Raw genomic sequence first — 25,731 nt, 5'->3', positions numbered from 1 at the left:
AACATTTCCACTGCATTTCAGTCCTGCCACAAAAGGACCAGCTGACATCATGCCAGTGATTCTCTCGTTAACACAGGTGAGAGTGTTGACGCGGACAAGGCTGGAGATCACTCTGTCATGCTGATTGAGTTAGAATAACAGACTGGAAGCTTTAAAAGGTGGGTGGTGCTTGAAATCATTATTCTTCCTCTGTTAACCATGGTTACCTGCAAGGAAACATGTGCTGTCATCATTGCTTTGCACAAAAAGGGCTTTACTGGCAAAGATATTGCTGCTAGTAAGATTGCAGCTAAATTAACAATTTATCGGATCATCAAGAACTTCAAGGAGAGAGGTTCAATTGTTGTGAAGAAGGCTTCAGGGCACCCAAGAAAGTCCAGCAAGCGCCAGGACCATCTCCTAAAGTTGATTCAGCTGCGGGATCGGGGCACCACCAGTGCAGAGCTTGCTCAGGAATGGCAGCAGGCAGGTGTGAGTGCATCTGCACGTACAGTGAGGCGAAGACTTTTGAGGATGGCCTGGTGTCAAGAAGGGCAGCGAGGAAGCCACTTCTCTCCAGGAAAAACATCAGGGATAGACTGATATTCTGCAAAAGGTACAGGGATTGGACTGCTGAGGACTGGGGTAAAGTCATTTTCTTTGATGAATCCCCTTTCCGATTGTTTGGGGTATCCGGAAAAAAAGCTTGTCCGGAGAAGACGAGGTGAGCGCTACCATCAGTCCTGTGTCATGCCAACAGTAAAGCATCCTGAGACCATTCATGTGTGGGGTTGCTTCTCAGCCAAGGGAGTGGGCTCACTCACAATTTTGCCTAAGAACACAGCCATGAATAAAGAATGGTACCAACACATCCTCCGAGAGCAACTTCTCCCAACCATTCAAGAACAGTTTGGTGACGAACAATGCCTTTTCCAGCATGATGGAGCACCTTGCCATAAGGCAAAAGTGCTCAGGGAACAAAACATCAACATTTTGGGTCCATGGCCAGGAAACTCCAGAGACCTTAATCCCATTGAGAACTTGTGGTCAATCCTCAAGAGGCGGGTGGACAAACAAAAACCCACAAATTCTGATAAACTCCAAGCATTGATTATGCAAGAATGGGCTGCCATCAGTCAGGATGTGGCCCAGAAGTTAATTGACAGCATGCTAGGGCAGATTGCAGAGGTCTTGAAAAAGAAGGGTCAACACTGAAAATATTGACTCTTTGCATAAACTTAATGTAATTGTCAATAAAAGCCTTTGACACTTATGGAATGCTTGTAATTATACTTCAGTATACCATAGTAACATCTGACAAAAATATCTAAAAACACTGAAGCAGCAAACTTTGTGAAGACCAATACTTGTGTCATTCTCAAAACTTTTCACCACGACTGTACATTATGAAGTAGTTGGGCGTGGTGTAGGCTAGGCTGTGCTGGGCTAGCCCGCGATGGGCTGGTGTTGGCTTGGTGTGGGCTAGCCCGAGCCCACCTTGCCCACCGAATACCCACAGGGGGCCAATGGGGTCATGTTTGCTGGGCTGGTGAGAATGAGTATACAGTAAGATTCCAAATTAGAGTGTTGGAAAGTAACATCGCAAGGAACCCCCCCTTCCTTACTTGTTTCCTCTCTGGGGTGCCTCCGGGGGGCGTGGCTGAGGACAGGCGTTTCTCCCTCTGTGACAGCTTGCTGTTGGGCTCCCTGAGAGCTCTCTTTAGTTCGTTGATGCTGGCCTGGTGCTTCTGCAGGACATCCTCGGGCTTGTCCAGGAACTGCTGCTAGATAGAGAGAGGGAGATAGGTCACAGACTGGAGTTAGGATTCCTCCCACTTCCATTTCAGAATTGAACCAGACATGGACATTTGAATGAAAAGTGCTGTGTTAATGGTATATTATGTGTTTGTAATTCTTCATCTCAAATTCCACCTCCATTTCAATTCTGCTCGGAGCTCACAACATGGATGTTACAACAAATATCCAATCTGTTTCTGATATGGGCTGAAGAATGAGACTAACGCTGCTATGCATGGATGAATAGATGAGTATAGACATGGACCCCATTACACTCCTCTTGAGTAAAGAGTACAATGTTTTTTATCTGCCCTGGAATTACATATTTCAGGCAAGAGATATCTAGAATTTTCCAGATTACCAGATCACACAGTATGAAAATCTTTCAAATCAACTGATGTTATGTCCTCCTCAGTGGTAACGTTATCTGATTAAATATCTTTCAATCACGATGACATAACTATGTCATAATATGTCATAACAGCTGACATAACTTGTCAAAACCTGTTATAATATGGTCATAACACTGTCATGACACATATATTTAGATTTGTTATGACATATATTGCATTATTTTATGGCTGGTTCTGACACCTACATAAGAGTGTAACAACCCACAAAACCTACCACGGTAGTTATTTTACAGTATGGCTGGTTATGACACCTACATAAGAGTGTAAAACCCCACAAAACCTACCACATAAGGCAAAACATTCCATTACACCATAGCCTACGTGTCAACAGTGTTTATGTTGTATATATATTTTTGAAATGTACCATATTAAATTATCCTTGTAATTGCGCACACGTTGATATCAAACTCACTCCAATTCGCATACCACCCCAACAGATCCACAGATGACACAATCGCACTCCACACTGCCCTTTCCCACCTGGACAAAAGGAACATCTATGTGAGAATGCTGTTCATTGACTACAGCTCAGCATTCAACGCCATAGCTTCCACAAAGCTCATCACTAAGCTAGGGACCCTGGGACTAAACACCTCCCTCTGCAACTGGATCCTGGACTTCCTGACGGGCCGCCCCCAGGTGGTAAGGGTAGGCAACAACACATCTGCCACGCTTATCCTCAACACCGGGACCCCTCAGGGGTGAGTGCTTAGTCCCCTCCTGTACTCCCTGTTCACCCATGACTGCGAGGCCAAGCACGACTCCAACACCATCATTAAGTTTACTGAGGACACAACAGTGGTAGGCCTGATCACCGACAACGATGAGACAGCCTATAGGGAGGAGGTCAGAGACCTGGCAGTATGGTGCCATGACAACAACCTCTCCCTCAACGTGAGCAAGACAAAGGAGATGATCGTGGACTACAGGAAAAGGAGGGCCGAACAGGCCCCCATTAACATTGACAGGGCTGTAGTGGAGCGGATCGAGAGTTTCAAGTTCCTTGTTGTCCACATCACCAACAAAGTATCATGGTCCAAACACACCAAGACAGTCGTGAAGAGGGCACGACAACACCTTTTACCCCTCAGGAGACTGAAAAGATTTGGTATGGATCCCCAGATCCTCAAAACGCTTTACAGCTGCACCATCGAGAGCATCCTGACCAGTTGCATCACTGCCTGGTATGGCAACTGCTCGGCATCCAACCATAAGGCGCTACAGAGGGTAGTGCATACGGCCCAATACATCACTGGGGCCAAGCTTCCTGCCATCCAGGACTTATATACTAGGCATGTCAGAGGAAGGCCCAAAAAATTGTCAAAGACTCCAGTCACCCAAGTCATACTGTTCCCCCCCCCCCCCCCCCCCCCCACTCGCTGTTTATTATCTATGCATAGTCACTTTACCCCTACCTACATTTACAAATTACCTCGACTAACCTGTACCACCGCACATTGACTCGGTACCGGTACCCCTTGTATATAGCCTCGTTATTGTTATGTAATTTTATTGTGCTACTTTTTATTTTATTTTTTACTTTAGTTTATTTAGTAAATATTTTCTAAACTCTATTTCTTGAACTGCATTGTTGGTTAAGGGCTTGTAAGTAAGCATTCCACGGTAAGGTCTACATCTGTTGTATTCGGCGCATGTGACAAATACAATTTTATTTGAACACCTACGCTCTGTTGCTGATGACTGGGATGAATGCAGGAGCAGATTTCAGGAGCAGGACAAGACACCCTCTTTTTGACTGATGACTGATATAAGGGCATGATAGGCCTATCTGGCTTATATGATTGTGATGGTCATTATGCTTCTTGACATTGTCATAAAGTGTATTTTCTTAGTCCAAATAAAGTGACACAGGATGGTCATAATGCTTCATGAAAGTGTCATAAAGTGTATTTTCTACAAGTTATTTAAAATATGATGTAGGTGTCATAACCAGCCATAAAATAACACAATATATGTCACAACAGAGGTAAATATATGGGTCATGACAGTGTAATGACCATATTATGACAGGTTATGACAAGTTATGTCAGCTGTTATGACATATTATGACATGGTTATGACTGTGTCATAACATGTTATGACACTTGGTGTCAAGTCAAGTGTTACACTTTATTGCAATACTGTATTATTATAATGTAGCTTAATAGAGACTGCGGCTATAAAGACGATAGAACAAAAATGCAGAATACTCCGTCTCCTACTGGCTTTGTCTATGTTAACAATGTCCAAACCTACAACTGAACTTTTACAATAAAGTTGTGCTTGGTTGTAAAAAATTAATAAATGCAAACAAACTGAGGGGTACTGAACAACATATATTGCTGCCCTTACAGATGGACACAGGTACGATGAGATACACAGCACATCACAGCTCATGACAGCACACCTGGTGAGGGGTCACAGAGAGAGAGCACAGGCACAGAGCAAGAAGCAGTACCTCCTGTTGGGGGCGTGGGGTGGCCAGATCCTGGTCCGACTGGGGGAGGGGGGCGGGGAGAGTGGAGCAGAGGCATGGTGGAAGAGGTGGGGTGGGGGTGGGGCACGTGCAGAGACAAAGAGGTAGAGTACCGCAGGTGAGTCAAGAAGGCAGGCGACTACACATACACACACACACACAGAGAGGTCGTGTTGGTAGCATCCAAGCATCTCACTGAGACAGTGAGTTTGTTCGGCAATGGAAACATCTAGCATTCGGAGACAGATGTACAGAGAGATGTAGACTGGTGAATTACATAAATACTGTAACTAAGATATTTGGAGGAAGGACTCAGAGTCTCGTGCTCCAAACATTCTGTGCAATGACAAAGTGTTGTATTATGGAGATGAATGTAAATCAAACATACAGTAGTTGTGGTTCTACACCATCTGTTCAAGCTCAGCTAATCCTTCTAATGACAATGTACACATTAAAATTGTAATGCACCCATTATTGAACACAGCTGGCCACTCAGATGCACTGAAATTAATTCCTAATGTAGACATATTACAAACACTGACCAAACACAGTCTAAATACCTTGATAGTACCCAGACTTCATATTGCCATTAGCCTACCCTATACTACTACGGTGATCCAATTTGAAGTCAGGTGATGTGATTTAGGCTGTGCCCAAAGCCAAGGGATCTAAGAAAGCCATGACTGTACTGTCAATGAGGAATAACACTTGGAGTAATAACCTAGCTACAAGACGGAACAGGCTGAATAAAGATTTAAACAACACTAAAACCCAGAATGGACAGACAAACAGACATACAGAAAGACAGACACTACTCATCACAGACAAAGTACCTCAGGCTTTGAGTCTACTGGCGAGCCTGCCTCCTCACCCTGCAAGCGAAGGAGGTGGGAAGAGAGAAGTGGTTGGTTAGTGGGTCGCAGGAAGCCACAGCAGGAAGAGGAGAGGGGAATTTTAAGAGAGTGAAGGGCGCAGAGTTAAAACGGGGTGAGGGGAAAGAGAGCATGTTAGATTTGAAGAGGAGATTCAGGAAAGTTCCACAGAGAGGTTTCTTGGGTGAGGAGCGGAAGGGAGGGAAGAGAAGAGGAGCCGAGGAGAGAGGGAATATGGATTAGAGTGTAAAGTGAAGGCAGGAGAGAGGGAATATGGATTAGAGTGTAAAGTGAAGGCAGGAGAGAGAGATGAGTGGAAGTCAGGGGCTCACATGATGGATTTTCTCACTGTGCTACAGGTTAGGTATACTGAAACAGCAAGGGGAGGGATATGAGTAAAATGTATCGTTCTTCTCTGTATCTTATGCATATCATTTAGAAAAACTAGTTAGGTATTAGAGACATTTGGTAAATAACCACAATTCCAACAAACCTGAATTTAACTTACTAACCAAAGGTCTTTTTTTACCAGGTTCTTTTGTTTTCAATCATATTAATAGTGTTACAATAATAAAACGGATGCCTCTTCCAGATAGCTTAACAACCGAAGCTTCTGAGCATGTGTGGGATTCTCTACTTTACAATTAGTTTTACGTATCTGCTGCTCCCACCGCTGCTGCTTCCCCCTCCTGTGTGTGTGTGTGTGTGTGTGTGAAATTGGGAGTTAGCGAAGTGTTCAGGATTCATTTAGTTTAGATAATTTCAATGCCATACTTGTATATTTTCGGTGAAAATCACTACAACCAAGCAACCACTGTCACCTGTGCTTTAGCTGTCAACTTGAGAAATTGGCAATAATACTTCCCTCGCTAAAACGTTAACAAAACTGCCGGACATTGTATCCCGGTGTTGTGAAACACAGACTTGCCTTGCATGCTCTCCCCACTGAATAGAATGTATCCCTGTAACATCCAGATGGTTACCAATACTATAATATTTCTCATGAAGGCTGCTATCCTACTTGAAAGAAAACATTTGGTCACGACACTACCACTGGCGATACCGTCTCTGATCCTGTCTCAGCTCGCATGTCTCACAGTGTCTGTAACACATGCGCAGAATGTGATTAGGTTGTTTAGCTCTGGGGAAGAGGTGTCCGATTCAGCCATAATAAAAAGGGGGATCTAACAATACATACATGTTAGGTAGAAAGCTAGACTTACACTCACCGTCATGTGAATTTGGACAGTGAACCACATTGGCTCTATATACAGTGAGGGAAAAAAGTATTTGATCCCCTGCTGATTTTGTACATTTGCCCACTGACAAAGACATGATCAGTCTATAATTTTTATGGTAGGTTTATTTGAACAGTGAGAGACAGAAAAACAACAAAAAAATCCAGAAAAACGCATGTAAAATTTTTTATGAATTGATTTGCATTTTAATGAGGGAAATAAGTATTTGACTAAAACATGATTTAGTACTTGGTGGCAAAACCCTTGTTGGCAATCACAGAGGTCAGATGTTTCTTGTAGTTGGCCACCAGGTTTGCACACATCTCAGGAGGGATTTTGTCCCACTCCTCTTTGCTGATCTTCTCCAAGTCATTAAGGTTTCGAGCCTGACGTTTGGCAACTCGAACCTTCAGCTCCCTCCGCAGATTTTCTATGGGATTAAGATCTGGAGACTGGCTAGGCCACTCCTGGACCTTAATGTGCTTCTTCTTGAGCCACTCCTTTGTTGCCTTGGCCGTGTGTTTTGGGTCATTGTCATGCTGGAATACCCATCCACGACCCATTTTCAATGCCCTGGCTGAGGGAAGGAGGTTCTCACCCAAGATTTGACGGTACATGGCCACGTCCATCGTCCCTTTGATGCGGTGAAGTTGTCCTGTCCCCTTAGCAGAAAAACACCCCCAAAGCATAATGTTTCCACCTCCATGTTTGACGGTGGGGATGGTGTTCTTGGGGTCATATGCAGCATTCCTCCTCCTCCAAACACGGCGAGTTGAGCTGATGCCAAAGAGCTCAATTTTGGTCTCATCTGACCACAACACGTTCACCCAGTTCTCCTCTGAATCATTCAGATGTTCATTGGCAAACTTCAGACGGCCCTGTATATGTGCTTTCTTGAGCAGGGGGACCTTGCGGGCGCTGCAGGATTTCAGTCTTTCAAGGCGTAGTGTGTTACCAATTGTTTTCTTGGTGACTATGGTCCTAGCTGCCTTGAGATCATTGACAAGATCCTCCCGTGTAGTTCTGGGCTGATTCCTCACCGTTCTCATGACCATTGAAACTCCACGAGGTGAGATCTTGCATGGTGTCCCAGGCCGAGGGAGATTGACAGTTATTTTGTGTTTCTTCCATTTGCGAATAATCGCACCAACTGTTGTCACCTTCTCACCAAGCTGCTTGGCGATGGTCTTGTAGCCCATTCCAGCCTTGTGTAGGTCTACAATCTTGTCCCTGACATCCTTGGAGAGCTCTTTAGTCTTGGCCATGGTGGAGAGTTTGGAATCTGATTGATTGATTGCTTCTGTGGACAGGTGTCTTTTATACAGGTAACAAGCTGAGATTAGGAGCACTCCCTTTAAGAGTGTACTCCTAATCTCAGCTCGTTACCTGTATAAAAGACACCTGGGAGCCAGAAATCTTTCTGATTGAGAGGGGGTCAAATACTTATTTCCCTCAATAAAATGCAAATCAATTTATAACGTTTTTGACATGCGTTTTTCTGGATTTTTTTGTTGTTATTCTATCTCTCACTGTTCAAATAAACCTAGCATTAAAATTATAGACTGATCATTTCTTTGTCAGTGGGCAAACTTACAAAATCAGCAGGGGATCAAATACTTCTTTCCCTCACTGTATGGGGTGGGCAAACTACATCCTGTGTTGTTTGACAAACAAATCGGTTAAAAGAAGATGTGTGCGGCCCTCCGTTGAATTTCGAAATCCCGATGTGGCCATTGAGCCAAAAGGTTTGCCCACCCCTGATTTATATTCCAGCATTTTGGATTTGAGATCGAATATTTCATAAGAGGCGACAGTACATAATGTCATCTTTTATTTGAGGGTATTTTCATTATCAGTTTTACCATTTAGAAATTAAAGCACCTAATGGCCGTGTCCGAAATATGTCTTGCCTACTACTTACTTAAACTACATACTATCGCGCTTGTTCTCCGGCATTCGTTCATTTTTGTAGAGCGAGTCACCTATTCTGATTATCAGCTGTTGTCAAACACACGTGGGTGTGAAAAGACAATTATCTTCCTTTGTGCAGCGATTTCTACTAGTTGAAAAGCAGAAATTTCACATTCTATAAAACGTATAAACTATAAAACGATTTTCGCATTCGGACACGGCCTATGTATCTAGTCCCCCCATTTGAAGAAGTCTTAAGTATTCGGACAAATTCACTTATAGTGTATTAAGTCAAAAGTGTAGTATTTGGTCACATATTCCTATAATAATAATAACTTACAGTCATGTGTGCATACATTTTTGTGTATGGGTGGTCCCGGGGATCGAACCCACTACCTTGGCGTTAGAAGCGCCGTGCTCTACCAGCTGCGCTACAGAGGACCACAGCATGCTATGACTACAACTACATTCACAGTTTATTTTGTTTGTGCTTTGGGTTATGTTTTGCCCAATAGGAACTGAATGGTGAATGATGACTGGAGTAATTTTATTTCTTAGTGAGTAGATAAGATTTTTCTGAACACTTCTAAATTAATCCTGATAATGCCATGATTAAGAAAAAATAATGAATGAATCATGATGAGTGAGAAGGCTACAGAGGCTACAACAAAACATGCTAATCTCTCACCATTACTGATAACAGAGGAGGTTAGCATTTTTTGGGGGGGATATGATCTTTGTGCCTCTGTAACTTTCTCACTCATCATTATTCACGATTCATCCATAATCATGGTAGCATCCACATTAATGAAGAAGTGTTCAGAAACATCTATTCTTACTTACAATACACGTGACTCCAAAATGATACAATATATTATTCACCATTCAGTTCCTATTGGGCAAAATATAATCTGAAACACAACCAAAACAAACTGCAAATACATCCAACAAGTTTGTAGAGTCATGAGCTTGATGTAGTCATTGAGTGCAAGGAATATGGGACCAAATAGTACTAAACGTTTGACTACTTTAATACACTGTGAATTTGTCCAAATACTTACTTACAAAATGGCAGAAAACTATCCTTTATCCTTTCACCTGTGATCAGTGATCCTCATGACGAAGAGGACTCAAGAAAAAAGGGAGCCATCATCTACTATGAATATAGGGTCCGCCACCCTTGCCTCGCCTTGTACCTTCAGCTCCATGGTCTTGGTGGACGTGGCAACACCATCAGTCTCCTCATCCTGATCCTGATACTCCTGGTCTTGTTCCTGGTAATCCTGATCCTGGTCTAGGTCCAGACTACCCTCTTGTTCCAGGTCTTCCCTGGACAGGAATTGGGTGTGATCACTGGAGCTGCGCTGGGACAGCTGGTCCATGCTGTCTCCCAGGGCTGAGGCTGGGCAGGGAGTTGGGGGTAGGGGGCAGGGCACACAAGGGATGTCGGAGAGAAGAGAGAAAAGCTAGTCAGCCCTGGCTCACAGAAAACAAGAGAAAGGTCAACGTTGTCTATACTGTAAATTATGATTGATCGAGATTATACAATTTGTTTACATTGACATCCATTTTACATGTAAGTATTTATCTCCTTACAGTTGAGGCAGGGTAAACTGATTCAGGAGTCAGAACATAGATTATGGCCAGGAGTGATTCAAAGGTGCGTTGATAGCCATGGGAAGATGTTTGGGGGGGGTTGCATGCTATGGAGGACTAAAAGTGCCACAATTAAATAAATAAATACACCATTAAATAATTACTTAAATGTGTCATTAATTAATTCAAATTAGAATTAAATACATAAATGTGTTATTAAATGTGTCATTAATTAATTCAAATACCGATTCATTTTATGTAAAATACATATATAATAATTTCACTATTTACATTTACATTTCATGGTCCTGCGTTGGAGTGCTTCCTGAATTACTTAAAACTGTCAAACTGACCCATCAAAAGTTGGTAGGCGGAACCTAACGCCTGATTGGTTACCCTCTGCATCAAGCCAAGACAAATCAATTCCGGATAATGTCAGCAGGTCCTGCTTCTACATCCTCTGCTAAGTTTAAAATGTCTCTAACCAACTCCCTGGAAAGTTCACGGAGATCCTCCATTGTCTCTATCCAGGTTGGCCTACTCTACTTCAGACCAAAGCAATGGATCAGACTAGATTCGCGTTAGCCCCGCCCACTGACTTTGATGGGTCAGTTTGACAGTTTTAAGTAATTCATGAATCACTGCAATGCAGGATCATGAAATGTAAATGTAAATAGTGAAATAATTATATATGTATTTTACATAAAATGAATCGGTATTTGAATTAATTAATGATACATTTAATTACACATTTATGTATTTAATTCTAATTTGAATTAATTAATGACACATTTAAGTAATTATTTAATGGTGTATTTATTTATTTAATTGTGGCACTTTTAGTCCTCCATAGCATGCGCTACATCGGTCCGCTAATTTTCATTTTTTTATTTCACCTTTATTTAACCAGTTAAGCCAGTTGAGAACAAGTTCTCATTTACAACTGCGACCTGGCCAAGATAAAGCAAAGCAGTGCGATAAAAACAACAACAACACAGAGTTACATATGGGATAAACACAACGTACAGTCAATAACACAATAGAAAATCTATATACAAGTGTGTGCAAATGTAATAAGTTATGGAGGTAAGGCAATAAATAGGCCATAGTGCAAAATAATTACAATTTAGTATTAACACTGGAATGATAGATATGCAGAAGATGATGTGCAAATAGAGATACTGGGGTGCAAATGAGCAAAATAAATAACAATATGGGGATGAGGTAGTTGGGCGGGCGGGTGCAAGCACCGTTCAATTGAAGAGCATGCATTTAGTTTTACTAGCGTTTAAGAGCAGTTGGAGGCTACGGAAGGAGTGCTGTATGGCATTGAAGCTCGTTTGGAGGTATGTTAACAAAGTGTCCAATGAAGGGCAAGATGTATACAAAATGGTGTCGTCTGCGTAGAGGTGGATCTGAGAGTCACCAGCAGCAAGAGCGACATCATTGATATACACAGAGAATAGAGTCGGCCCGAGAATTGAACCCTGTGGCACCCCCATAGAGACTGCCAGAGGTCCAGACAACAGGCCCTCTGATTTGACACATGGAACTCTATCTGAGAAGTAGTTGGTGAACCAGGCGAGGCAGTCATTTGAGAAACCAAGGCTATTTAGTCTGCCAATAAGAATGCGGTGATTGATGGAGTCGAAAGCCTTGGCCAGGTCGATGAAGACGGCTGCACAGTACTGTCTTTTATCGATCGCGGTTATAATATCGTTTAGGACCTTGAGCGTGGCTGAGGTGCACCCATGACCAGCTCGGAAACCAGATTGCATAGCGGAGAAGGTACGGTGGGATTCGAAATAGTCGGTGATCTGTTTGTTAACTTGGCTTTCAAATACTTTCGAAAGGCAGGGCAGGATGGATATAGGTCTGTAACAGTTTGGATCTAGAGTGCCACCCCCTTTGAAGAGGGGGATGACCGCGGCAGCTTTCCAATCTCTGGGGATCTCAGACGATACGAAAGACAGTTTGAACAGGCTGGTAACAGGGGTTGCGACAATTTTGGCGGCTAATTTTAGAAAGGGTCCAGATTGTCTAGCCCAGCTATCTGAATTTGGATGAAGGAGAAGCGGGGGGGGGGGGGGGGGTGGGGGGGGGGGGGGCATGGGCAAGTTGCGGCGGAGGGTGCATAGCTGGTGGCCGGGGTAGGGGTAGCCAGGTGGAAAGCATGGCCAGCCATAGCAAAATGCTTGTTGAAATGTTCGATTATCGTAGATTTATCGGTAGTGACAGTGATTCCTAGCCTCAGTGCAATGGGCAGCTGGGAGGTGCTTTTATTCTCCATGGACTTTACAGTGTCCCAAAACATTTTGGAGTTTCTGTTTGAAGAAGCTAGCCTTTGCTTTCCTAACTGATTGTGTATATTGGTTCATGACTTCCCTGAAAAGTTGCATATCGCGGGGGCTGTTCGATGCTAATGCAGTACGCCATAGGATGTTTTTGTGCTGGTCAAGGGCAGTCAAGTCTGGGGTGAACCAGGGGCTATATCTGTTCTTAGTTCTGTATTTTTTGAATGGGGCATGCTTATTTAAGATGGAGAGAAAAGCACTTTTAAAGAACAACCAGGCTTCCTCTACGGAGGAAATGAGGTCAATATCCATCCAGGAGACCCGGGCCAGGTCAATTAGAAAGGCCTGCTCGCTGAAGTGTTTTAGGGAGCGTTTGACAGTGAGAGACATTTCTGGAAAGGTGGATTTTTAGAAGTAGAAGCTCAAACTGTTTGGGCACAGACCTGGATAGTATGATAGAGCTCTGCAGGCTATCTCTACAGTAGATTGCAACTCTGCCCCCTTTGGCAGTTCTATCTAGACTAAAAATGTTGTAGTTGGGAATGGACATTTCTGAATCTTTGGTGGCCTTCCTAAGCCAGGATACAGACACTGTTAGAACATCAGGGTTGGCGGAGTGTGCTAACGCAGTGAATAACTCAAACTTAGGGAGGAGGATTCTGATGTTAACATGCAAGAAACCAAGGCTTTTGCGGTTACAGAAGTCAACAAATGATAGCGCCTGGGGAGTAGGAGTGATACTGGGGGCTACAGGGCCTGGGTTAACCTCTACATCACCAGAGGAACAGAGGAGGAATAGAATAAGGATACGGCTAAAGGCTTTAAGAACTGGTCTTCTCGTGCGTTGGGTACAGAGAATAAAAGGGGCAGATTTCCGGCCGTTGTAGAATAGATTAAGGGCATTATGTACAGACAAGGATATGGAAGGATATGAGTACAGTGTTGGGTAACGATGAAAGAGATAGCATCACTGGAGGCACCGATTGAGCCGGTCTCCGCGTGTGTGGGGGGTGGGACAAAGGAGCTATCTGAGGCAGGTTGAGCGGGATTGGGGGCTCTACAGTGAAATAGTACAATAAGAACTAACCGAAACAGCAATAGGCAAGGCATATTGACATGGGAGAGAGGCATAAAGCAATCACAGGTGTTATTTGAGAGAGCTAAGACAACAGCTGGTTATGGCGACGAAAGTTTGAGCTGAGGCTAAACAGATAAACAGGATGAGGTACCATATAAAGGAACAGTCCAGCAGGCATCAGCTGTGTAGCTGAGTGATCATAAGGTCCAGTGAACAGCAATAGGTGAGTCTGGGATCAGTTCAGTAGCTGCTACGGCACAGGCGAGCAGGAGGCACGGCTGTTGATTGCGTGTGCTAGCGGGCCGGGGCTAGCAGATGGATCTTCGTGGACGTCGCAACGGGAAGCTTGTTGAAACCACATCAGACGATTACGTCAGCAGACCAGTCGTGATGGATCGGCGGGGCTCCGTGTCAACACTAGGAGGTCCCGTCCGGTTGACAGAGAGGTAGATAGCCGGGAGATGGGCCTGGCTCGAGGCTAGCTCAAGGCTAACTGGGGCTTGCTTCGGGACAGTGGTGATTAGCCATCAACAACAACAGCCATTCGGTTGCAGCTAGCTAGTTGCGATGATCCGGTGTTAAGGTCCAGTGATTCAGTGATTCCGGCAGAAAATCCGATATGCTCTGGCTCGATAGCGCGATGTGCAGACTGGCCGATAATTGTCCAGGCTAGAGCTGGCTGGTAGGTAGTGCAGGCCACGGACAATGGTGAAGACCGCTAATGGTGGCTAATAGCAAGTAGCTAGTTAGCTGGCTAGTTTCAGCCGGAGGTTCTAGATAAGAAGGTATAAAGAAATAATAGAATCCGTTCCACATTGGGTGAGGCGGGTTGCAGGAAAGTATATTTAGTTAAAGGATGGAAAGTGAGATTGAGAAATATATACGAAAAAGACCAAAAAACAAAAAAACTGGCTATTTACATGAGGACACTACAGAAAACACGACCGCACTGCTACGCCATCTTGGCAGCTTTTTCAAGATACAGGACTTGTAAAAGCCCAGTGCACTACGTTTGTGAATATATATTTTTAATTCCTATTCTTTAGGGGGTGCTGCAGCAGCCTCAGAGCCCCTACTTCCCACGGCTATGGGTGTGTTGCAGCTCTGGGTTCTACCTGGAACCAAAAAGGGTTCTCCTATGGGGACAGCCGAAGAACTCTTTTGGAGACCTTTTTTCTAAGAGGGTACTGATGCAATGTACTGATGCAACGTACTGATGCAAATTTGAAATAACAATGAATAAACAAGGACCTACCTGACAAAGAGGCATACATTTTTTTGTTTTTACAGAGTGGGCCCATATTCTAAGTGGTGAGTTTGTAGTACATACTCATGATGTTATAGTACAGTAATAGTAAGGTGCTTACCTCCGTCCACACTGCGGGGCAGCAGGTACCTCTTGCTAACCGAACGGTCAAACTGCGGAGCTGGCCGGTCGATCAGCACACTGGCCTGACGCGACTGGGCTTGTGTCCGCCCACTGTAGCGGAATTTGGAGCCAATCACCAGGAAGCCCTTGGGAGGGGGTTCTGGAGACACTAACCTATAGAGAGACTCGGTATGAGTATGAAGCTTTAAATAGCTAGACACTATAATGTTTGTATTTTTTATTACCCATTAACACTAGATGTGCCGAGATCGTCCTTATGAATTTACATGTTTAATTACTCTGCCATTTTTAAAATCATATCCTCTCCGTCCTTGACTTTTCCAAAATAAGTCTACATAACACACAGAATTTGTGTTACAAGCAGTTTTATTTCTGTACATGTGTCTGGTTTAGTTGTAGTTATACACAGTACAAGTCAAAAGTTTGGACACACCTACTCATTCAAGGGTTTTTCTTTATTTTTACAATTTTCTACATTGTAGAATAATAGTGAAGACATCAAAACTATGAAATAACACATATGGAATCATGTAGTAACCAAAAAAGTGTTAAACAAATCAAAATATATTTGAGATTTTAGAATCTTCAAAGTAGCCACCCTTTGCCTTGATGATATCTTTGCACACTCTTGGCATTCTATCAACCAGCTTCATGAGGTAGTCACCTGGAATGCATTTCAATTAACAGGTGTGCCTTGTTAAAAGTTAATTTGTGGAATTTATTTTCTTCTTAATGCGTGTGAGCCAATCAGTTGTGTTGTGAAAAGGTAGGGGTGGTATACAGAAGATAGCCCTATTTGGTCAAATACCAAGTCCATATTATGGCAACAACAGCTCAAATAAGCAAAGAGAAACGACAGTCCATCATTACTTTAAGACATGAAGGTCAGTCAATACGGAACATTTCAAGAACTTTGAAAGTTTCGTCAAGTGCAGTCGCAAAAACCATCAAGCGCTATGATGAAACTGTCTCTCATGAGGACCGCCACAGCAAAGGAAGACCCAAAGTTACCTTTGCTGCAGAGGATAAGTTAATTAGAGTTACCAACCTCAGAAATTGCAGCCCAAATAAATGATTCACAGAGTTCAAGTAACAGACACAACTCAACATCAACTGTTCAGAGGAGACGGCGTTAATCAGGCCTTCATGGTCGACTTTCTGCAAAGAAACCACTACTAAAGGACACCAATAAGAAGAAGAGACTTCCTTGGGCCAAGAAACACGAGCAATGGACATTAGACCGGTGGAAATCTGTCCTTTGGTCTGATGAGTCTAAATTTGAGATTTTGGGTTTCAACCGCTGTGTCTTTGTGAGACGCAGAGTAGGTGAACAGATGATCTCCGCATGTGTGGGTCCCACTATGAAGCATGGAGAAGGAGGTGTGATGGTGTGGGGGTGCTTTGCTGGTGACACTGTCAGTGATTTATTTAGAATTCAAGGCACACTTAACCAGCATGGCTACCACAGCATTCTGCAGCGATACACCATCCCATCTGGTTTGCACTTAGTGGGACTATCATTTGTTTTTCAACAGGACAATGACCCCAAACACACCTCCAGGCTGTGTAAGGGCTATTTGACCAAGAAGGAGAGTGATGGAGTGCTGCTTTCACGACTTCCTCCGAAGCTGCCTCCTCTCCTGGTTCGGGCAGGCTTCGGCGTTCGTCGTCACCGGCCTTCTAGCCACTGCCACTCCTCATCTCATCATTCCATTTGTTTTGTCTTGTCTATTTCACACACCTGGTTCATATCCCCTCATTAGTACGTGTATACAGTGGGGGGGAAAAGTATTTAGTCAGCCAACAATTCTGCAAGTTCTCCCACTTAAAAAGATGAGAGAGGCCTGTTATTGTCAACTATGACAGACAAATTGAGGAAAAAAAATCCAGAAAATCACATTGTAGGATTTTTAATGAATTTATTTGCAAATTATGGTGGAAAATAAGTATTTGGTCACCTACAAATAAGCAAGATTTCTGGCTCTCACAGACCTGTAACTTCTTCTTTAAGAGGCTCCTCTGTCCTCCACTCGTTACCTGTATTAATGGCACCTGTTTGAACTTGTTATCAGTATAAAAGACACCTGTCCACAACCTCAAACAGTCACACTCCAAACTCCACTATGGCCAAGACCAAAGAGCTGTCAAAGGACACCAGAAACAAAATTGTAGACCTGCACCAGGCTGGGAAGACTGAATCTGCAATAGGTAAGCAGCTTGGTTTAAAGAAATCAACTGTGGGAGCAATTATTAGGAAATGGAAGACATACAAGACCACTGATAATCTCCCTCGATCTGGGGCTCCACGCAAGATCTCACCCCGTGGGGTCAAAATGATCACAAGAACGGTGAGCAAAAATCCCAGAACCACACGGGGGGACCTAGTGAATGACCTGCAGAGAGCTGGGACCAAAGTAACAAAGCCTACCATCAGTAACACACTACGCCGCCAGGGACTCAAATCCTGCAGTGCAAGACGTGTCCCCCTGCTTAAGCCAGTACATGTCCAGGCTCGTCTGAAGTTTGCTAGAGTGCATTTGGATGATCCAGAAGAGGATTGGGAGAATGTCATATGGTCAGATGAAACCAAAATATAACTTTTTGGTAAAAACTCAACTCGTCGTGTTTGGAGGACAAAGAATGCTGAGTTGCATCCAAAGAACACCATACCTACTGTGAAGCATGGGGGTGGAAACATCATGCTTTGGGGCTGTTTTTCTGCAAAGGGACCAGGACGACTGATCCGTGTAAAGGAAAGAATGAATGGGGCCATGTATCGTGAGATTTTGAGTGAAAACCTCCTTCCATCAGCAAGGGCATTGAAGATGAAACGTGGCTGGGTCTTTCAGCATGACAATGATCCCAAACACACCGCCCGGGCAACGAAGGAGTGGCTTCGTAAGAAGCATTTCAAGGTCCTGGAGTGGCCTAGCCAGTCTCCAGATCTCAACCCCATAGCGGTGACCCGATCCTGTAGGTTCATGCTCTACAACATTCGGAGAGTACGACCCTGCCTTACACAGGAAGCGGCACAGGTCCTAATCCAGGCACTTGTCATCTCCCGTCTGGATTACTGCAACTCGCTGTTGGCTGGGCTCCCTGCCTGTGCCATTAAACCCCTACAACTCATCCAGAATGCCGCAGCCCGTCTGGTGTTCAACCTTCCCAAGTTCTCTCACGTCACCCCGCTCCTCCGCACACTCCACTGGCTTCCAGTTGAAGCTTGCATCTGTTACAAGACCATGGTGCTTGCCTATGGAGCTGTGAGGGGAACGGCACCTCCGTTCCTTCAGGCTCTGATCAGTCCCTACACCCAAACGAGGGCATTGCGTTCATCCACCTCTGGCCTGCTGGCTCCCCTTCCTCTGCGGAAGCATAGTTCCCGCTCAGCCCAGTCAAAACTGTTCGCTGCTCTGGCACCCCAATGGTGGAACAAGCTCCCTCACGACGCCAGGACAGCGGAGTCACTCACCACCTTCCGGAGACATTTGAAACCCCACCTCTTTAAGGAATACCTGGGATAGGATAAAGTAATCCTTTTAACCACCCCCCCCCCAAAAAAAGTGGTTGGAAAACGAGTTTTAATGACTCCAACCTAAGTGTATGTAAACTTCCGACTTCAACTGTACATCCCGGGTACGAAGAACGTGAAGGCAGACGCACTGTCACGGCTGTACGACATAGAGGAAAGGCCCAGAGACAACATCCCCATACTCCCTCCTCCTGCATTGTGGCGCCGGTAGTATGGGTGATGGACGCGGATATAGAGCAGGCGTTACGCACAGAGCCATCTCCACCTCAGGGTCCAGCTGGGCTGCAGTACATGCCTGCTCTTGTCCGTGACCGTCTGATCTACTGGGCACACACGTCCCCCTCCTCTTGTCACCCAGGTATCGGTCGTACAGTGCGCTGCCTGACCGGAAAGTACTGGTGGCCAACCTTGGCTAAGGACGTGAGGGTGTATGTCTCCTCCTGCTCGGTGTGCGCTCAGAGAAAGGCACCTAGGCACCTCCCAGTGGGTAAGTTACAGCCTTTACCAGTTCCACAACGGTCATGGTCTCACCTGAATATTGATTTCCTTACTGATCTTCCCCTCTCTCAAGGTAACACCACCATCCTGGTCATTGTGGACCGCTTTTCCAAAGCCTGCCGCCTCCTTCCTCTGCCCGGTCTCCCCACGGCCCTGCAGACTGCGGAGGCCCTGTTTACACACGTCTTCCGGCACTACGGGGTACCAGAGGACATAGTGTCTAACCGGGGTCCCCAATTCACATCCAAGGTCTGGAAGGCGTTCATGGACCGTCTGGGGGACTCGGTCAGCCTGACCTACTTCCAGGACCGGCCGGGGGAGTGGTCAGTGTTCTTGCCATGGGCCGAATATGACCAAAACTCTCTCCGTCACTCCTCCACTAACCTAACGCCATTCCAATGTGTTTTAGGCTACCAACCGGTTCTGGCACCGTGGCACCAGAGCCAGACCGAGGCTCCTGCGGTGGATGACTGGTTTCGGCGCGCGGAGGAGACATGGAACGCTGCTCACGTCCACCTCCAACGCGCAGTACGTCGTCAGAAGGCCAACCGCCACCGCAGTGAGGCCCCGGTCTTCGTACTGGGTGATCGGGTCTGGCTATCGACCCGGAATCTGCCCCTCCGCCGGTCCTGCCGGAAGCTGAGCTGAGTTTGTGGGGCTGTTCAAAGTCCTGAGGAGGATAAACGAGGTTACCTATAGGTTTTTACTCCCACATGATTATCGTATTAACCCCTCGTTCCATGTGTCTCACCTCAGGCCGGTGGTGGCTGGTCCACTCCAGGAGTCTGAGGTGCGGGAGGTCCCTCCACCTCCTCTGGACATCGAGGGGGCCCCGGCGTACTCCGTCTGTTCCATCCTGGATTCGAGGCGTCGGGTGGGGGCTTTCAGTACTTCGTGGAGTGGGAGGGGTACGGTCCGGAGGAACGGTGCTGCGTCCCAGTGAGGGATCTCCTCGACCCCTCCCTGTTGAGGGATTACCACGGTCACCATCCGGCTCGCCCTGCTCCGCGTCCTTCTGGCCATCCCCGAGGCCGGTGTCGGCACACTGCTGGAGCTGCGCGTCAAGTGGGGGGTACTGTCACGACTTCCTCCGAAGCTGCCTCCACTCCTGGTTCTGGCAGGCTTTGGCGTTCATCGTCACCGGCCTTCTAGCCACTGCCACTCCTCATCTCATCATTCCATTTGTTTTGTCTTGTCTATTACACACACCTGGTTCATATCCCCTCATTAGTATGTGTATAAGTGTTCCTCTGCCCCCTTGTCCTTGTGGGTGATTGATTAGTGTGTGGAGAGTGGAGCTCGGTTGAGCTCTGTGTATTTTGTATTGCCGGGGTATATTTTCCCCGTGTGCCTGTTTGGTTCCAGTGCGCCTGTTTTGTGCACTGGACTGTTTGACGCATTTCTGCATAACATTGTATTTCGGAATAAACTCTGTATTCTGTGATTTACCCTCCTGCGCCTGACTCCTTCAAATCACACATCACAGCTGCATCAGATGACCTGGCCTCCCCAATCACCCAACCTCAACCCAATTGAGATGGTTTGGGATGAGTTGGACCGCAGAGTGAAGGAAAAGCAGCCAACAAGTGCTCAGCATATGTGGGAACTCCTTCAAGACTGTTGGAAAAGCATTCATCATGAAACTGGTTGAGAGAATGCCAAGAGTGTGCAAAGCTGTCAACAAGGCAAAGGGTGGCTACTTTTAAGAATCTAAAATATCAAATATATTTTGATTTCTTTAACACTTTTTTGGTTACTACATGTTTCCATATGTGTTATTTCATAGTTTGGATGTCTTCACTATTATTTTACAATGTAGGAAATAATACAAATAAAGAAAAACCCTTGAATGAGTAGGTGTCCAAACTTTTGACTGGTACTGTATATGTACAGTGGGGAGAACAAGTATTTGATACACTGCCGATTTCGCAGGTCCAGAATCCAGAAAATCACTTTGTATGATTTTTAAGTAATTAATTTGCATTTTATTGCATGACATAAGTATTTGATACATAAGAAAAGCAGAACTTAATATTTGGTACAGAAAACTTTGTTTGCAATTACAGAGATCATACGTTTCCTGTAGGTCTTGACCAGGTTTGCACACTGCAGCAGGGATTTTGGCCCACTCCTCCATACAGACCTTCTCCAGATCCTTCAGGTTTCGGGGCTGTCGCTGGGCAATACGGACTTTCAGCTCCCTCCAAAGATTTTCTATTGGGTTCAGGTCTGGAGACTGGCTAGGCCACTCCAGGACCTTGAGATGCTTCTTATGGAGCCACTCCTTAGTTGCCCTGGCTGTGTGTTTCGGGTTGTTGTCATGCTGGAAGACCCAGCCACGACCCATCTTCAATGCTCTTACTGAGGGAAGGAGGTTGTTGGCCAAGATCTCGTGATACATGGCCCCATCCATCCTCCCCTCAATATGGTGCAGTCGTCCTGTCCCCTTTGCAGAAAAGCATCCCCAAAGAATGATGTTTCCACCTCCATGCTTCACGGTTGGGATGGTGTTCTTGGGGTTGTACTCATCCTTCTTCTTCCTCCAAACACGGCGAGTGGTGTTTAGACCAAAAAGCTATATTTTTGTCTCATCAGACCACATGACCTTCTCCAATTCCTCCTCTGGATCATCCAGATGGTCATTGGCAAACTTCAGACGGGCCTGGACATGCGCTGGCTTGAGCAGGGGGACCTTGCGTGCGCTGCAGGATTTTAATCCATGACGCCGTAGTGTGTTACTAATGGTTTTCTTTGAGACTGTGGTCCCAGCTCTCTTCAGGTCATTGACCAGGTCCTGCCGTGTAGTTCTGGGCTGATCCCTCACCTTCCTCATGATCATTGATGCCCCACGAGGTGAGATCTTGCATGGAGCCCCAGACCGAGGGTGATTGACCGTCATCTTGAACTTCTTCCATTTTCTAATAATTGCGCCAACAGTTGTTGCCTTCTCACCAAGCTGCTTGCCTATTGTCCTGTAGCCCATCCCAGCCTTGTGTAAGTCTACAATTTTATCCCTGATGTCCTTCAGGGATAAAATTGTAGACTTGCACAAGGCTGGGACTTGCACAAGGCTCCACAATGGCTCTCTGGTCTTGGCCATTGTGGAGAGGTTGGAGTCCGTTTGATTGAGTGTGTGGACAGGTGTCTTTTATACAGGTAACGAGTTCAAACAGGTGCAGTTAATACAGGTAATGAGTGGAGAACAGGAGGGCTTCTTAAAGAAAAACTAACAGGTCTGTGAGAGCCGGAATTCTTACTTTATTATTATATTATTTATTATATTATTATTACTGGTTGGTAGGTGATCAAATACTTATGTCATGCAATAAAATGCAAATTAATTACTTAAAAATCATACAATGTGATTTTCTGGATTTTTGTTTTAGATTCCATCTCTCACAGTTGAAGTGTACCTATGATCAAAATTACAGACCTCTACATGCTTTGTAAGTAGGAAAACCTGCAAAATCGACAGTGTATCAAATACTTGTTCTCCCCACTGTATATACACTGAACAAAAATATAAACGCAACATTTTCTAAAATGTTATTGAGTTACAGTTCATATTAGGAAATCAGTAAATTTAAATAAAATCATTAGAACCTAATCTATGGATTTTAGATGACTGGGAATACAGATACAGTGCCTTGCAAAAGTATTCATCCCCCTTGGCGTTTTTCCTATTTTGTTGCATTGCAACCTGTAATTTAAATGGATTTTTATTTGGATTTCATGTAATGGACATACACAAAATAGTCCAAATTGGTGAAGTGAAATGAAAAAATAAATAATGGAAAAGTGGTGCGTGCATATGTATTCATCCCTTTTGCTATGAAGCCCCTAAATAAGATCTGGTGCAACCAATTACCTTCAGAAGTCACAAAATTAGTTAAATAAAGTCCACCTATGTGCAAACTAAGTGTCACATGATCTGTCACATGATCTCAGTATATATACACCTGTTGTGAAAGGCCTCAGAGTCTGCAACACCTCTAAGCAAGGGGCACCACCAAGCAAGCGGCACCATGAAGACCAAAGAGCTCTCCAAACAGGTCAGGGACAAAGTTGTGGAGAAGTACAGATCAGGGTTGGGTTGTAAAAAAATATCAGAAACTTTGAACATCCCACGGAGCAGCATTAAATCCATTATTAAAAAATGGAAAGAATATGGCACCACAACAAATCTGCCAAGAGAGGGCCGGCCACCAAAACTCACAGACCAGGCAAGGAGGGCATTAATCAGAGAGACAACAAAGAGACCAAATATAACCCTGAAGGAGCTGCTCCACAGCAGAGATTGGAGTATCTGTCCATAGGACCACTTTAAGCCGAACACTCCACAGAGCTGGGCTTTACGGAAGAGTGGCCAGAAAAAAGGCATTGCTTAAATAAAGAAATAAGCAAACATGTTTCTTGTTCGCCAAAAGGCATGTGGGAGACTCCCCAAACATATGGAAGAAGGTACTCTGGTCAGATGAGACTAAAATTGAGCTTTTTGGCCATCAAGGAAAATGCTATGTCTGGGCAAACCCAACACCTCTCATCACCCGGAGAACACCATCTCCACAGTGAAGCATGGTGGTAGCATCATGCTGTGGGGATGTTTTTCATCGGCAGGGACTGGGAAACCCGTCAGAATTATAGGAATGATGGGTGGCGCTAAATACAGGGAAATTCTTGAGGGAAACCTTCCAGCAGGACAATGACCCTAACCATACTGCTAACGCAACACTTGTGTGGTTTAAGGGGAAACATTTAAATGTCTTTGAATGTCCTAGTCAAAGCCCAGACCTCAATCCAATTGAGAATCTGTGGTATGACTTAAAGATTGCTCTACACCAGCGGAACCCATCCAACTTGAAGGAGCTGGAGCAGTTTTGCCTTGAAGAATGGTCAGTGGCCAGATGTGCCAAGCTTATAGAGACATACCTCAAGAGACTTGCAGCTGTAATTGCTGCAAAAGGTGGCTCTACAAAGTATTGACTTTGGGGGGGGTGAATAGTTTTGCACGCTCAAGTGTTCTGTTTTTTTGTCTTATTTCTTGTTTGTTTCACAAGAAAAAATATTTTGCATCTTCAAAGTGGTAGGCATGTTGTGTAAATCAAATGATACAAACCCCCCCAAAATCAATTTAAATTCCAGGTTGTAAGGCAACAAAATAGGAAATATGCCAAGGAGGGTGTATATTTTCACAAGCCACTGTATATGAAATGTACTTATTAGACTGTTATAATGTTGGCTTAGGTATGGGAGTATCAAGGCCTGGAATTCCTAGTGTGGAAGAGAGTGTCATACTAGATGGAGCATTGATTTTACAGAGGTAAGAGTGGCTGGTGCTTAGATTAAACGTTGCAGTCTTTTTCCTTGCTGTTTCTTAAAGCTCAACCACACTGTGTGAGGAAGGCCCAAACAATTGTCAAAGACCAGTCACCCAAGTCATATACTGTTCTCTCTGCTACCGCATGGCAAGCGGTACCGGAGCGCCAAGTCTAGGTCCAAAAGGCTCCTTAACAGCTTCTATCCCCAAGCCATAAGACTGCTGAACAATTAATCAAATGGCCACCCGGACTATTTACATTGATCTGTTATTATCTATGCATAGTCACTTTACCCCTACCTACATGTACAAATTACCTCAACTAACCTGTAGCCCCGCACATTGACCCTGTATATAGCCTTTTTATTGTTCTTTTATTGTGTTACTTTTTATTGCATTTTTTACTTCAGTTTATTTAGTAAATCTTTTTTAAACTCTATTTCTTGAACTGCATTGTGGGTTAATGGACTCTAAGTAAGCATTTCACGGTAAGGTCTACACCTGTTGTTTTTGGCGCTTGTGACCATTATTTAATTTTAATTTTATTGTTGCTGTGCAATGTAGCATGAGCTGTGTGATGCTTAGTGTCTTCAGCTGAGTATGTTTGTGTGGGTGCGGGTACGTGCATGTGTCCCCAGTGAGGGGCAGTTGCCTACCTGAAGAAGGTGTGGTGTTCAATGCAGACCTTCCACAGGCGTTTGGAAGCCCGGTGGTTGGGCAGCTTGAAGCCGATGGTGCTCTCAAACTGTTCATACTGAGGGTGGAGTGGAGGAGTGAGAGATGGGGGAGGAGTGGAGGATAAAAGGAGTGAAGGAGCGTGTATGTGTGTGTATGTGTGTGTGTGTGTGTGTGTGTGTGTGTGTGTGTGTGTGTGTGTGTGTGTGTGTGTGTGTGTGTGTGTGTGTGTGTGTGTGTGTGTGTGTGTGTGGAACCACCTCACGACCCTTGCTAAAAACAAGGAAATTGCACCCTGCATATTGTACTCTATTCTCTCAACAGTAAGAGTGTGTCATTCAAACACTACACAGCAGTACTGAAAACTGGGCCCATACAGTAATTACACTGTGGGTTTTAGTTATTTTGAACTAGATAGTTGGGAGAAAAGATCTTACACAATCCCTGAATGAAGATATCAGTGTCAGATTAGGGTCTATTCAATCTGTATCGCGGAAGTTCAAGCGTTACAGCGTCATTTAAATTTAAAGGCAATGTTCCCGTGTTAGCGGAGACTCCATTCACAGTAAATGCTGCATATGTCGGCTCAATCTGAATTTACTTTTACATTTCTAAAAATGCTTCAGAGATACAGATTGAATAGAGTCCTAACATTCTGTAGATAC

General features: G+C 44.7%; 1 protein-coding gene across 1 annotated transcript in view; it reads right to left on the bottom strand.

Annotated features, from left to right (window-relative positions):
• LOC311147436 (band 4.1-like protein 1) overlaps positions 1 to 25,731 on the bottom strand; it is a gene marked incomplete at both ends in the record, with an annotated part of 85,263 nt that overhangs the window by 12,567 nt on the left and 46,965 nt on the right. Inside the window, 5 exons of the mRNA XM_084184136.1 lie at positions 1,605 to 1,763; positions 5,499 to 5,537; positions 9,883 to 10,088; positions 15,022 to 15,197; positions 25,048 to 25,145. Of these exons, the coding sequence (XP_084040262.1) occupies positions 1,605 to 1,763; positions 5,499 to 5,537; positions 9,883 to 10,088; positions 15,022 to 15,197; positions 25,048 to 25,145 (678 nt within the window). The remainder of the gene's footprint in view (positions 1 to 1,604; positions 1,764 to 5,498; positions 5,538 to 9,882; positions 10,089 to 15,021; positions 15,198 to 25,047; positions 25,146 to 25,731) is intronic.

This window comes from Coregonus lavaretus, assembly GCF_964263955.1.
Source record: "Coregonus lavaretus genome assembly, chromosome: 20".
Taxonomy (NCBI): Eukaryota; Metazoa; Chordata; class Actinopteri; order Salmoniformes; family Salmonidae; genus Coregonus; species Coregonus lavaretus.
The sequence above is the reverse complement of the archived record's forward strand: the minus strand, read 5'-3'. Positions and strand labels throughout refer to the sequence as shown.